This window comes from Mauremys reevesii, linkage group 2 (assembly GCF_016161935.1).
Source record: "Mauremys reevesii isolate NIE-2019 linkage group 2, ASM1616193v1, whole genome shotgun sequence".
Classification (NCBI taxonomy): Eukaryota; Metazoa; Chordata; order Testudines; family Geoemydidae; genus Mauremys; species Mauremys reevesii.
The window spans coordinates 114,363,070-114,377,946 of NC_052624.1; the positions used below are offsets into that span (position 1 = coordinate 114,363,070).

Consider the following 14,877-nt stretch of genomic DNA (forward strand, 5'->3'; position numbering starts at 1 on the left):
GTTAGGAACTTTTTTCTACTGTCCAACCTAAACCTCCCTTGCTGCAGTTTAAGCCCATTGCTTCTTGTTCTATCCTTAGAGGCTAAGATGAACAAGTTTTCTCCCTTCTCCTTATGACACCCTTTTAGATACCTGAAAACTGCTATCATGACCCCTCTCAGTCTTCTCTTTTCCAAACTAAACAAACCCAATTCTTTCAGCCTTCCTTCATAGGTCATGTTCTCAAGACCTTTAATCATTCTTGTTGCTCTTCTCTGGACCCTCTCCAATTTCTCCACATCTTTCTTGAAATGCGGTGCCCAGAACCGGACACAGTATTCCAGTTGAGGCCTAACCAGCGCAGAATAGAGCGGAAGAATGACTTCTCGTGTCTTGCTCACAACACACCTGTTAATGCATCCCAGAATCATGTTTGCTTTTTTTGCAACAGCATCACACTGTTGACTCATATTTAGCTTGTGGTCCACTATAACCCCTAGATCCCTTTCTGCTGTACTCCTTCCTAGACAGTTTCTTCCCATTCTGTATGTGTGAAATTGATTGTTTCTTCCTAAGTGGAGCACTTTGCATTTGTCTTTATTGAGTTTTACTTCCCTGAGTATCAACCTTAAGGTTTGAGTTAAGCTCAGATTTCGACATTCTGTTACCCTCTGGGGCAATGACAGTGGTAATCAGTGGCCAAACAGTTTCCTTAAAGCAAAATTTTATTTATTTAGAACAAATGTTTTCTCTGTAGTGTGTATCTTAAACTACGCGCTGCCTTATAGATTTTATCAGGCATTTAACCATTTTCCACACAGGGACCCTGGTTGGTCTAATTTCCTGAAGACTATTCTGAGACCTCTAGGGTCTGGAGGGCATACTCGGTTCCCTAAACTGCCAAATCATATCTCATCCAGACTCAGGGAGAGACTCCTTGTAAAGTTGTGTATAGTCCTTCTGATCACACTCCTTCTCAAAGGCAATGGCATTCTGTAGAAGGAGAAGGCAGCATGAAGAAGGTGCTGGTACCAGCTGAATCTGAGATCTTCTTTAGTGGGCTAAATCTTTTGTATTTCCCCCAGATCTTTTGCAGAGCATCATCCCTATCTTTGTTATTACTTGAGAAAGCAGCAATGTGGAATTTAGGTTATTCTGATAAGTTTCACATTGCCTGTAGAGTTCTAAATAGATGTGTGAAACTGACCAGAGTCTTGCTAATTTCAAGCTGCTTGAGAAAATCATGAAGAACAACAGAGGAGTGGTAACCTGATTTGCAGCCTCAAGAAGACAACATTCAATTGACTTTTATTTGGCTTATATTGGGAGCTATCTTTGAAGTCTTAAGGACTAATTTTTTTTTAAAGAGAGAATTTTTTGTAGAAATTGATTCCCTGAGCTTCCTGTTTGAGTGGAATTTTCCTGCTGTTAAGAAAAAATGCAGAGTTTAGCTCTAAATCTAAATTGGGTGCACAGTTAATTTGATAACATCGTGTGCTACCAAAAGACAATTTGTCCACCATTGATTTTTGGTAGTACATATATGTTAAGAGATTAATTTGATTTTCATGTGAGCCACCAATTTTTTTTATTTTTATTTTTATTTATACTGATGTCAAAATACGTAGTCTGCAGACATTAGATCCTTAGTGTTTGATTTATGTTATGTCATTTTTGTCTTCTGTGGTCCTAGGAATGCATTGTGTGTTAAACTTGAACTGACATCATTAAATTAACACTTTGACATTATTTCAAAGTCTTTTATTTATCTGAAAGCTATTATTTTTACTGTCTCTTTAAATAAGTTCAAAGAACTGATCAATCTAGAGGTTACTATTTGTCTGAAAAGCTACAATGTAAATAAACAAGTGTCCAGCTGAGGGCATTTAGCTGCAGAATAAGATAGTATGTCCAAACAAATGGAATTTGTTCTGAGTGGGAGTTAAGGTGCTAACTGGTGAACTGAGGGATGGCACAGAGACTTCTTTTTTTAATGTTAACCTAGCAGTAATCAGGAGAATGCTAATAGGTGAGTTAAGGTGGTGACAAATCCAACAAGAGGCCAGTTATCTTGAAATGAAAATCAAAACATGATACAAAAAAGGGCTCCTGGAAGATCCCAGGAATTTCATATGGAATGTGTGCAGTGTCCTATTTACACGGTATCATGAGAGCTACATGTGTATGAAGTGTCAACGTTTTTCCATTAGGGAGGAAAATATGCAAGAGCTTCAATTGCAATTAGGAAAAGTATAAACCAGTATGGCAATTCTATCAGTGATTCATCTAATCCAGAAATTGCACCTTTAATAGTAGCCATAGCAGCTGCTAGAGAGGAAGGTGAAAGTAACCCTGCATTAGGTAGTTCTGCCAAAGAGAATGTCTTATACTGAGGCTAGCAATATCCAGTCCACAATCAAGAAAGCAAGCACTTGAATGGGAATCATCAGGAAGAGTGAGAGTGACATATAGTTGTAAGGTATGCCATAGATTCGTTTTTTTAGAATTGGCTATTTCTAGACCAACAGATCTTGGAAACTACTGCCCAATATGATGTTTTCCATTAATTACTCAAGAATCAAGCAAAGAACCATTTGCAAATACAGTTACTCCCTGACAGTTTCCCAGTCCCCCTCACAAGTGGGATTCAGGGCTGATCACTGTGATTCTTGCCTTCAAGATCTCCAAGTGGGATTATTGCAACTCTTCAAGTATGAACACTCTAGCATGGTGCTCTTCACTATTTTTGAAGTGGGGGCCACTTTGGTAAAAAATTTTAAATGTGAGAGCCACATAGGGTGGGGCCGAGGTGTTCGGAGTGTGAGAGGTGGCCCAGGGTAGGGTGGAGGGTGGGGTGCAGGGGTGAGGGCTCTACAGTGGAGCTGGGGATGAGGGGTTTGCAGTGTGGGAGGGGGCTGAGGCAGAGGGTTGGGATGCGGGAGTGAGGGCTGTGGGGTGGGTTCAGGGTGCAGGAGGGGGCTCAGGGCTGGAGCAGAGGGTTGGGATGCAGGGGGGGGGAGGGTTCTGGCTGGGGCGTGGGCTCTGGAGGGGGACTGGGGATAAGGAGTTTGGGATGCAGGAGGGCTGCCCCAGTGCTGGGGCCAGAGGACTCCTCCCAGCCCTCTCCCTGCCGGCAGAGTTAGCTCCAGGGGAAGGGGCCCTCTCTCCCCCCTGCTGGCAGCAGGGAGCTCCAGTGCTGTGGGAGAGGCCCACAGCAGTTCTGCAAGCCCCAACTTGCTCCCCTCTCCAATTCCCACCCACCTCCTACCTCTCGTCTCCAGGTCCCTGCTGCGTGGTCCTTTAGAGCTGCTGTGCAACTATTTATAGACTGCCGTGCAGCTCAGAAGGAACTAAGGGAGCCGCACTCTAGGGTCGATAGGAGCCGCCACTGGCTCACGGGCCTTGCAATGAAGAATGTTTAGCACAGGGGTCGGCAACCTGCAGCACGCATGCCAAAGGTGGCACATGAGCTGATTTTTAGTGGCACTTTGCTGCCAGCTGGGGTCCTGGCTGCTGGCCCGCTCAGCCTGCTGCCTGCCTGAACGGAACCTGAGGCCGGCAGCAGGCTGAGCAGGGCTGGCAGCTGGGAGCCCACCTGGCAGTGATGGCGAACCGAACCCCAGACTGGCAGCGGGCTAAGCAGCTGCCGGTCTGGGGTTCTGTATGCTGCGGATGCTGCCAGTCTGGGGTTCCGTCCGCCAGCCCCTGCCAGCCAGGGTCCCAGCTGCCAGCCCGCTCAGTCTGCTGCTGGCCTGGATCGACGGAACCATGGGCCAGCAGCGGGCTGAGTGGGGCTGGTGGCTGGGACCCTGCTTGGCAGGGGCCGGTGGACGGAACCTCAGACCGGCAACGGGGTGAGCAGCTCAACCCACTGCCGGTCTGGGTTTCCATATGCCCCCCGCACTGCCGGTCGGGGGTTCCGTCTGCCGGCTCCTGTAAATATAAAATATATTACTGGCACGCAAAACCTTAAATTAATGAAGACTTGGTACACCATTTCTCAAAGGTTGCTGAACCCCAGTCTAGCATTTTAAAAATTTCAGTTAGTCCACAGTGCAGCAGACCATGTCCATGGTGTTAACTCTTTTCTTTGATCTACTTGCTAAATTGCCTGAAAGCCAAAAGTACACTATATACAGTTCTTTCCTAATAACTGATGTAGTTTCTATAAAATATTATCTGTTTAGGAATTGGTGTGAAATGAGCCATAAGATGATCTCTATATTCGGATGTAGGCCACAATTTTTAAGGAGTTTGAGAACCCCTGATTTTAGTTGATATAAACTTAACATGGAAGGATGATTTTCATAATCTGAATATTTGTATAGATAGTGCAGTCTATATTAGTCCTTATCAAGGATGTGGGAGAATGAGACAATAAATGGTGTAATGATGAAATTGTGTGACTAGGGTCCAAAGAATTAAAGAGAGATTGGAAATGATAGTGGGCATCTACCACAGATCTCCTAGATTGAAGAACTACAAAATCATTCTAGGCCAATTATTGAGCTGTTTGAAATGGGATATAGTTTTCATGGAGAATTTTAACTATCCAGATATCACCTGGACATAATGCTCAAAATTGTTGTTAAGTTACAAATCAATCTTATGATCTGAAGTTGACATTGTGAACCTGTTTCTTACAGCTAGAGGAGAACTGATCCAGAGTAAAGTGAAATATTGGTACCAGTGACTGTGGGCTATCTGAATTCATGATTCTAAAGAATTGTTCACAGGATACCCTAGTATTGTGTACTGGAATTGAGTATAGTAAAGTTTAGGAAATTAGGAAATCTGAGGTATAATTGAAAAGTCTGCATGACGTCTATTGAAGGACCTTTTAGAGTCAGAGGTTAAATGTTTGTAGTGATTATCCCTAAAATTAATCACCCAACTTCAAAAAAACCAAACCAGCCTTAAAAGGTACTAATACTAACTCAAGACTAATAAAACAAACTTTGAGATTCCTTGACATAACTCTTTTTGAAATTGTTAGAATTTCAAGCTAATATTTTTGGTAAATTTTATTATTTTAATGATTATTTTATTATTTTTATTAGCAAATGCACAAGTGGTACAGTAAAGATGTTCAAAATATGAAGTAAGGAGATAAAACAGATGTATAAGTGGGGGGTGGGGGGAAGAAAAATGTCAAAAGGGCTTAGGTTGGCATCACATGTTGTAGCCATTCAGTAGCCTTGGAGTCAGCAGTATAGATTCTGGAAAGTCATCCTGGTAGACCCGCACAAGATGCACAACCATTTAGTAGGTGTGCAACATCCTCCACACTGCTGCTGCACTGAGGGATGTTTCAATCTCCCAGGTGTGGTCATTCGGCTCATACTTCACCCACTCTTATCTGAAATGGTTGAGCTTGCAACAGAGATAGCATGGCAGCTCGAAGGGAGGCAGTTGCTTATCAGCTGAGTGATGAGGAGGGAGTTTCTTAAGAGGAAGCAGCTCATTCCCATTCTGCTTGTCACAGAGTGACAGTGTCTGCTGTAGAGATGGTTGGGAACATAGTAAATGGATAGGTCTTCTGCTGATGAGTCAGTGGTGAGGGGCTTCCCATATATCTTTGAAAAGTGATAGTTGTGGTATCTTCTGAATTTTTGTCAAGTAGGTTCTTTTCTATAATATAAGGCTTGATGTTAGGAGACAGGATATCAAAGAGGACTGGTATCACTTGGTGTGTGTTCGTCTCTCTTGTTGTTATGCTCATCGTTTGATTCAGTTGTACAACAACTAGCTTTGTGTGGGAAGAGTTTAGCTGTACAAGAGCACTGTATTCTCCAGCTGAGTAGCAGAGAACTAGTGCCAGGCTGTGCCGTGTTCACTCATTAGATCCCCAAGTTGAGCCCACAAGCTTATTTAGGAGACCATTTCTGCTTTTTATCTTCTGAGCTTCCTTGATTAGGTGGTCCTTGTTAGGTAAGTGTGTGAGTTACAATTACTCTGAGATGTACTGACTTAGAGTCATGTGCCAGTCATTCTCTATACAAGAAGATGTTGAGTTCATTAGTGTGGTTGAGAAGGAAGCTTGATGATACCGTCATTGACACACTGGGCTTAAATCTCCACTTCTTGCAATAGCCAATGATGGCTTCCATGTCTTAATTTAGGTTGTCCTCAGTTTTCTTGAAGTGTATATCCCTTGAAACAAGGCAGGTGTCCTCTGCATACTTAACATATTGGAAGCAAGTCCTTTGTAAATATATTGGAAAACAGTTGGAGCAAGAACAGATCCCTGAAAATGGATGAGGAGGAGGGGGGCCAGAAGAAAAGACAACATGCGGTGTCTTGTCAAAGAGGAGTCTAGGAAGAAGATGTGTGCACCTGTGGGGAAAGTTGGTGTGTGTGTGCGGGGGTGTGTGCGTCTAAAACAGGCCTACTGGTTGTCTTCCCCCTACTGCACATTGGGTTTGGGACTGGGACCATACCAATGTGCTTCATAAAGTAGGTGGCTTCTGTCCTAATGGGTCCACAAATCCATCAATCCATCTTTCCCCCACTCCTTGATATATATGAGGTTGTAATATGAGTCCAGAGTTCCTGGGAAGAATGGAGCTGCTTGCAAATATTTAGTGTCTCTTAAGAGAGCCACTGGCAGAGCAGCAGTCCAAGCACTTAAAGGGTCAGTTTCTACTTGCATGCCCAATTTACCCACTTACCTAGGGAAAGTAATTGGAGATTTACAAGTCTATACTAATATGAGTTCAAATAATTTTGCTGTAGATCTTTATACCCTAAAAGGATTTCCTTGTGCATTCTCCTTCTCCACACTCACTTTTTAGTAGAAGATTTCTCTTCATATGCTGCTTCACGCATGGGTGGGGTCTCTCTGTCAGATGATTGCAGCTATAGCTTTATATTAAACTGTAACATTCATATTGCCTTACTAGTGTTGAAGGTTTACAATCCTGACTTAGTTTCATGTAAAGTTGGGAATGTAATGTCAAATTGGAAGTGTAACTTCAGTCCTTAGTAATATAATGGATCGCATTGAGAGAGAACCTCTTCAGATATTTATAAGCCTAATCTGTTTTCTGTTCATGGGTCCATTATGCTATAAAGAACAAATCGTGGTAGACAAACCTGTTGATGGTATTCTTTTTATAGAATTACCAAATTAATGGATAGAGGGAGTATAGTAGGTACATTTTTAGAATTTAATAAAACATTTGATGGACTGTCTCTTGGTTTTGAACCGTTCAAAATGGCTTGGTTTGGAGCACATTCACGGAGATTGAAAAATGTCTGACAGGACTGTAAACACAGAGAAATGATTTAGTACACTGCTGGGTGTATAAATAGAGTGAAATATTACAGAGGAGGCAACATTCCTTTAGACCTGTCTGTCTGTTTACTTGATATACAGTCCAGGGGGGTAAGCCTTATTTCCTTTTTCCTACTTCAAGGAGTAATTTCCTACCTATCAAACTCTCCCATTATATGAGGCTCATACAGACTGGTCTTGTTTTGGAAAAGGACACTTTCCTTGGTAAATGGCTGTTGCTGAATATTTGTATTACTGTTGTATCTAGGGGCTCTAGTCATAGACCAAGACCCCACTGCGATAGGTGCTATACAAACATAGAATAAAAGCCATAGGAGAGACCAAAATGAAATGACTTTCCAGTTTGATTTATATGTTGGATGCCAACAGGGCCAAATGGAAACTTTTTAGGAAATTAAATGCTGATGACTCATATGTATTAAATCTTAGTTGTTATGGAGTATAGCTTATTATGAGAATTCTGTTTTGTATTTTGGACTGTATGAAGTTGTTTGTGAATTCTTGAATATTCTAGATGTGGCAATATCCCTTACTGGCTGTGTTTATAATGGAATATTTTATGGTACTTTTTTTATTTTGATTTTTTTTAAAGTAGATAATCTATCCAGTAGCCATTAGTGGTTCTACCTATGTTTTTTTGGCAGCTGACCTGTTAGATGATTTTTCCATTACAAAATCTTAAAAAATTCAAAGCCAGTGAACTCTTTTGAAATTCTATTGCTTAGCAGCTGAATCTGTTTGTTTGTTTCTCTATAAAACATTTTTTAAAAAACAAATATATTTTGCTTAAGGCTAAATTACTGTTTTTACCAAGAAGCAGCAAAGAATCCTGTGGCACCTTATAGACTAACAGATGTTTTGCAGCATGAGCTTTCGTGGGTATTCACCCACGAAAGCTCATGCTGCAAAACATCTGTTAGTCTATAAGGTGCCACAGGATTCTTTGCTTCTACAGAACCAGACTAACACGGCTACCCCTCTGATACTTGTTTTTACCAAATTTCAAACTGAAGTTTAATTTATTTTATAGTTGCAAACTCCTAAAACTGCCTTATAATAGAAATGCTAAAAGACTGTTTAAAGGAAAGCTGCTGTTAATTATACCTTAGCTCAAGAAAATATTTACTAAACTAAGAACATCATGCAACTTGTTTATGATGAAGCTAGTCTCACTCAAATCTGCAAAGATTCCTCTTCCTTTGAGACTTCTGTCACTGCAAGGAATGAACAGAAGTGTCAGCAAGGGCTTTTTCCTTTTACACAATGAGAACAAGTAGTCAAATGCCACATTTATAATATATCATCTGTAGGTTACCTGTGGTACTCCTGGGGTAATTCTGTGCCACTGTGCAATGCAGAATTTTGCAGAAATTCCTTTCCCCCGCAGAAATGGGCTACAGTGCTGCTAGCTGCCACTAGGGACTGCTGAACCCAGCAGAACCGAGCTCACACATAGAAGACACTGCTGGGGGGAGGGAGCTGGAGGATTCCTGGCAACTGTAGTTCCCAGCATGCCCTGAAGGAAGGAGAGGACGGCGCACAGGAAACTCCGTGCAAGCCTGGGGCCGAGCATTAGGCTATTTCACCCTCTGGATCCCTGGGCTCTGGTGGGGAGAGAGCAGGTGTCTGGGCAAGGGGAGGGCATGGTTGGGCTCTAGGGGGAGGGGGTGCAGGTATCTGGGCCAGGGGGGCCCCATGGCTGGGCTCTGGGGGGGGGAAGGAGATGTGGGTGTCTGGGCCTGGGGGGGGGGCATGGCTGGGCTCTCAGGGTTGGAGATGTCATGGATGTATGGCCCTCTGGCTGGACTCTGGCAGCGGGGAGGAAGGGAAGGGATCCGAGAATCAGGAACTGGGTTGTCATAGCGGTTTCTTTAACTCTCTACTCCTGGGTGAATTTTTTTGTGTCTGTATTGTTACAGACATACTTGCTGACAGGTATTTTGAAATAAATTACCAAAATAATAGAAACTGGTGTGATTATGTAGTGTTATTTTGGCAAATAACATTAGCAGAATTTTGCAGAATTTTTAATTATTTGGTGCATAATTTTTAATTTTTGGTGCAGAATGCCCCCAGGAGTAACATGCATTTTATTAGTCCAGTGAAATCCATTTAGACCAGTTCACAAGGAATTTAATGCATTGGTATGCATACATGTGCATGGTTTTGTTATACAATAAAGGTTTTTTTTTTTTTTTTTTTTAAAGGAGACTCTTGCATTATTATGTTGGCACCTCACGTAGATGCATGTGTAGTTGAGTGGAAATTTCCCTTCATTAAATAATGCTCCCTTAATGTTCTGTTGGCACTGTACATGCATGCTGTATGCAGTGGTCCCCAAACTTTTCAGGGTCGTGCCCCCCTTATTCCTGTCCATGTCCCCCTGCCCTTACCCTGGAGCCAGACCCAGGAGTGGGGCTGCGGCTGGTATGGTGGGGGACACAGGCAGGGATAAGGGGGCTGAGGCTGGGACAGCAGTTGAGGATGGGGCTGGGGCTGGGGCCAGAGCCGAGGCGGGGGCTGGGCGCTGGGGCAGAGCCAAGCCCATGGCCAGGTGTTCTCTGCTCCTGCCCCCATCCTATGCTGGGAATGGAGCAGTGGCTGAGGCTGGGGGCGGGGGCAGGAGTGGAGCCGTGCCGAGGCTGGGAGTGGGCCAGATGCAGGGCTGGGAGCCAGGGATGCGACTGGGGGCGGGACTGGACAGAGCTGCGGGTAGGGAGGGGTTGAGTTGCACTCCCTCCCTGCCCCTTTGCGGGGGCTGTCCCGGCCTCTGCCGTTCCCCGCCCCCGAACGTTCCTCTGCACACTGTTGTTTGGGGACCTCTGCTCTAGTGTGTGTGTGTGTGTGTGTGTGTGTAGAATTAGGCAGATCACTGAAGGAATGCTGTTTCATTCTTTATAATCTATTAATATGTGCATGAGTTAAGGTTCCACTCATTGAGCAGTGAGGATGAAAATAAATATTGAACAGCTGCTCCATTAATTGCACTGCCCAGACTGTATTCTGCATGAGGGAGAAATTATGCTGTAAAAAAGAGCACAGCAAACTGGCAGTTAAAGTTGCAACCTTAACTTTAGCATTTCCTGACTTTTGAGTGCTTCAGCTTGCAACCTCTAAGTTGCTTAGACATATACTTCCATGCACACACTTACTCACTTGTGTATATGTATATATCAGTGGTGGGCAACCTGTGGCCCATGGGCCGCACGCAGCCCATCAGGGTAATCCGCTGACGGGCTGTGAGACTGTTTACATCAACCATCTGCAGGCACAGCCGCCCGCAGCTCCCAGTGGCTGCTCTGTCTACCTTGCTAGGCTGACAAGCCTACATAGAATCATCAGATCAGGTTCTCTCTTCCTAGCTAAAAAAGTCTGTTTACAGAATGAGTCTGCTAGCTCTCCCCCTGAGACTACTTCAGAGAGTATACTCCATTCTTTCTTTGCCTCCTGATATGGATAGTGCTCTGTCCTCAATTCCCTTCCTTCCCACTGCTTCTAGTCATATGTTGGCTCTTGACTGTAGCCCCCAATCTGACCTCTGGTGTTCCTTAGGATTCTGTTGTGTTCTGCATAGGTTCTTGTTCTGCACTCATCAACATAGTATCTGAGCAACTTGGAGTAGCACATTAAGCAACATGACTAACATCTGTCATGTGTGTTCTCTCATCTCTTTCCAGGGGGAGAAGCGTGTGCAGTGGAATGTTTTTGTTTTGGAATTCTTAAAATATAATTATATATATATATATATACACACACACTCTCTGCTAGTTCTGCACACTCCCATTGACTTCAGTGAGTTTTGGATCAGGACCTTATTATATTTGATAGTATGATCTAAAGTAGGAAGCTAAACCTAGCAGAATAAAATTATAAAGCCAATCAACTCATATTTGTAAACAGATCCTCTGGTTTTTTGATTTATAGGAGCCATCCTGTATGTATATTAAATATATATCAAATCTGATACATAATGGATGTTAGCATTTATTTTTATGCTAGTTTAATAATAAGCCAAATGGATTTAAGACACAAAATTGTCTACTCAGATGTGATTTTTTTGCAGTTTTTTGTAAATTTTTAAAGTATATATCTTAGTGAATTTAGTGCTAGCGAAAGCTGTTGGGTTATCAGCCCTGGGGTCTAAATCCTGTATGTGTACAACAAGCTCTTCAGGAACAGCTTTCCTAAACTGCTTTGGTAGTAGTCTTCAATCCTGTCTTGGATGGACCACCTCAGGCATTGTTCACATTCTGTGCCTGTTCAATATGTCTCTTTAGTTCTGAATTTTAAACGTTAAAGAACATGGATGAACTGCAGAATGGAAAAGCATAAATAGTTACTTTTCAAAGGAACATTTAAAAGGTATTTAAATTCACTGTATATATTTAAATTATTTTACTGATGCTAAGGAATTCTTCATTTTTCCTGTAGGTATGTCATGTTGTAATCATGCAAAGGATAACTTAATGTGCCGCGATGTTTGTGAACAGGTAAGCTTGTTTTAAACTTGGGCAGTAGCAAGAAAATTGATTCACTTCTGAATTCGTATATTCAAGATTATAACAGTTACTTGAAAAGTGGACCTGAAATTGATAAGTGTTTCACTCCCGTAGGGAGTAGTGACATTCAGTGTCTACATGCACTGAATATAACAAGAGACCTTGATAGTCTATGTAATAGTTCTGTTGTTTTAATGAACAGATTTTAACTTTTAAAACCATATTCTTACCTCTGATATATGCATAAACTCACATTGAAGTCAGTGGGAGATGCATGTGCATATTTGAGGTCAGAATTTGGCCAAGAAGTATTAAACTTACAAAGGTGATTGACACTGATTTTTTTAGTCTACCCTTTACCTTCTTCTGGATCTTATGTAGTACAGTTTTCCTGTGAATGGTTGTGAATGTAAAATCAGGAGCAATGTTGGATACCATACTTTATTCTTCCTACTTTGTGTCCACTCCTGTGGCCCACAGCCTCTAATCCCCTATGTGTGCAATCTTGGCCCTACCGGGCCCCTTGTGGGAAGCAACAGGCACAGAAACCTACTTTTCCTGCCCCCCTCCCAGAGTTAGATATCCCTCCCCTCGTAAAGTGACTTGAGTCACAGCTGGCACAGACTCAGACTGTACACGAGGAAGAACAGGAAAGTGAGGAAGAGCACTTGAAATGAAGGAACACTTGAAACCAGCAGCAGTCTTCCTCATCTGGTGAAGAAGAGGAATAGTTTTGTCTACTTCCACTCAGTTTGATGATTTCAAAATTGTTCATGGCAGATATGGTAGAAGTCCTGGAGCTAATGTAGGAAATATCACATAAGCTTTTGAACATTCTGCATTCCTTCATACCTAGAAGGCTGGCCATGCCAATTAACATGGGGCTATTGAAGCAGCAAAGAATCCTGTGGCACCTTATAGACTAACAGACGTTTTGCAGCATGAGCTTTCATGGGTGAATACCCACTTCTTCGGATGCATTCACGAAAGCTCATGCTGCAAAACGTCTGTTAGTCTATAAGGTGCCACAGGATTCTTTGCTGCTTCTACAGAACCAGACTAACACGGCTACCCCTCTGATACATGGGGCTATTGGACGCTTAATTTTTTCCTTAGTGACTTAGGGATGCGAATCACGGGAAATTAATGCTGCTGGCAAGAAGAAAACAGAAGCATTTAGGATGTGGCGCTGCCAAAGACTCATGCATATCTCCTGGATGGAAAAGAAGATTGGAGAGAAGCAGACCATGTTGTCAGAAATCGGTAGGCATGAACTTAGGTCACATCAGGCATACAGATGGAAATACCCTAGAGCAAGTTATCATAGAAGGAATGGTGGTGGGTCATTGTAGTAGGGGATGAGGAGAGAGAGAGAGATGGTATGTGGCAGATCACTGTGATGTCAGCTGCTAAGTGCACAAAGCTAGTGGTAGGTTGATAAGGCTTCTTTCTGCTATGATGTCACCAATATTCAGACATGAATAAATTGATTTTACTTAGTCATAGAGTTTAAGTCCAGAAAGGACCACCAGATCATCTAGTCTTAGTCCTGTGGCCATCAACACCACTCAGCACCTTCACACTAAACACAGCAACTGAAATTAGACCAGAGTTTTACAGCTCACTTACTTATTACTGTGGGAATCAGTCCCCCTCCCTCCAAAATAAAATTGTAAGACTCTGGCATCTGGTGCATCTACCTCTGAAAATATAGATCAAGTACTTTCAAGTGGGTTTGAATATCTTTACATGCACCCAGTTCCTGGATCTCTGATATCTGTGGCAATGTATCAAAGGTCCAGATAACGGACACCCAAAATTTACACCAAAAGACAAGGGTATAAAAAATTAGATTTATTTTTCAGGAAAAATTACTTCTTGTCAAGCCTACAGATGAGCACTACAAATTACCAGGCACTTTTGTGAAAATATGATTATCTTAATTAGGACAGTGTATCACAGTTTGAGAAACTCCCTCAATAACATTAGGAGGAATTGAAGTCTGCTGTAGCTGAGGGACAATTGGTTGTTCAAATATTACTGCAGCATGATCAGTGGCCACCTCCGTTGATGTCCTGGGTTTCTTGGTTACAATCTTCAGGAATACCAGAGGAGGTCAAGACAACATTTGAAGACCTCCCATTTGAAGGTTGTGAACTCTTGTATACAAGAACTGATGAAGTCCTCCAGTCTCTGAAACATTTGAGAGACATTCCCCATCCCTTGAAAGTCTACCCTCTAGCCCATAGGAGAAAGCAAGCCAGGTCACAAAGCTCCTCTAGATAAAGGCCCTCCACCTATTACTGTAACCGATAAATATAATTGGAGCTGCTGAGGAAGAACCACAGAGGATAAATAACCATTCTTTCTTCAAATGATTGTACACATGTATTCTGGTGACTACCAAGCAATGATCCCAATCAGGAGGTAGGTGCAAGAAGTCCTATTTAAATTATGTTTTCAGGACAGCCTATGCCAAAGCAGGCATCAGATCTTGAGGCCTCAACTAAGAAACAGCGCTGGGGAAAAGTGTGTACTGATCCCAACTTAGCTACACTGCAAATTTCTGAAATTGGTATGCTTCTGAGAGAAGCTGCATGAGACTTGGTGGAGTGGGCTCTAAGCCACATGGGTGGATCTAATCTAGCCAACTCCTTGCGTGATATAATACAATTAGATACTCTGTTAAATAGTCTTTGGGTGAATATTGCCTGACCTTTCACTCATTACAAATTCAACAAACAGCCTGGGGTTGTCTTCTCTCAAGGTAATATGGAAAAGCCCTAATCACATCAAGGGTATGGAATTTGGCTTTCCCCTGGTTGGAGTGGGGTTTATGAAATAAATATTTAAATGAAAATCTGGGAATGAGGTTTAAGGGTCCCTTTTGTCTTTAGGAACACCATATAAGGTGGACCAGTCATGAGGGCCTGAATATCCACTATCCTTCATGCTGATTTATAGCTACTGAAAAAGTAATTTTCATAGATATAGAGCAGTGATGGGCAACCTGTGTCCTGCAAGTATAGAGGAAAACATTGCATTAATCATGCTAAAATGATATTTAGGTCCGAGGAAAGAGGGGGGCTCCTAGACTGGGGG

At 42.5% G+C, this 14,877-nt stretch overlaps 1 protein-coding gene across 7 annotated transcripts in view; it reads left to right on the forward strand.

Moving 5' to 3' along the window:
* RECK (reversion inducing cysteine rich protein with kazal motifs) overlaps window positions 1-14,877 on the forward strand; it is a 150,974-nt gene that overhangs the window by 21,237 nt on the left and 114,860 nt on the right. For 5 of the 7 annotated variants that reach the window (XM_039527833.1, XM_039527837.1, XM_039527829.1 and 2 more), the window contains one exon: window positions 11,708-11,766. In XM_039527833.1, the coding sequence (XP_039383767.1) occupies window positions 11,710-11,766 (57 nt within the window). In that variant the 5' untranslated portion in view covers window positions 11,708-11,709. Of the gene's footprint in view, window positions 1-8,865; window positions 8,884-11,707; window positions 11,767-12,891; window positions 13,039-14,877 lie in introns of those variants that run through there. The other 2 variants (XM_039527834.1, XM_039527831.1) reach the window with 2 other exon arrangements.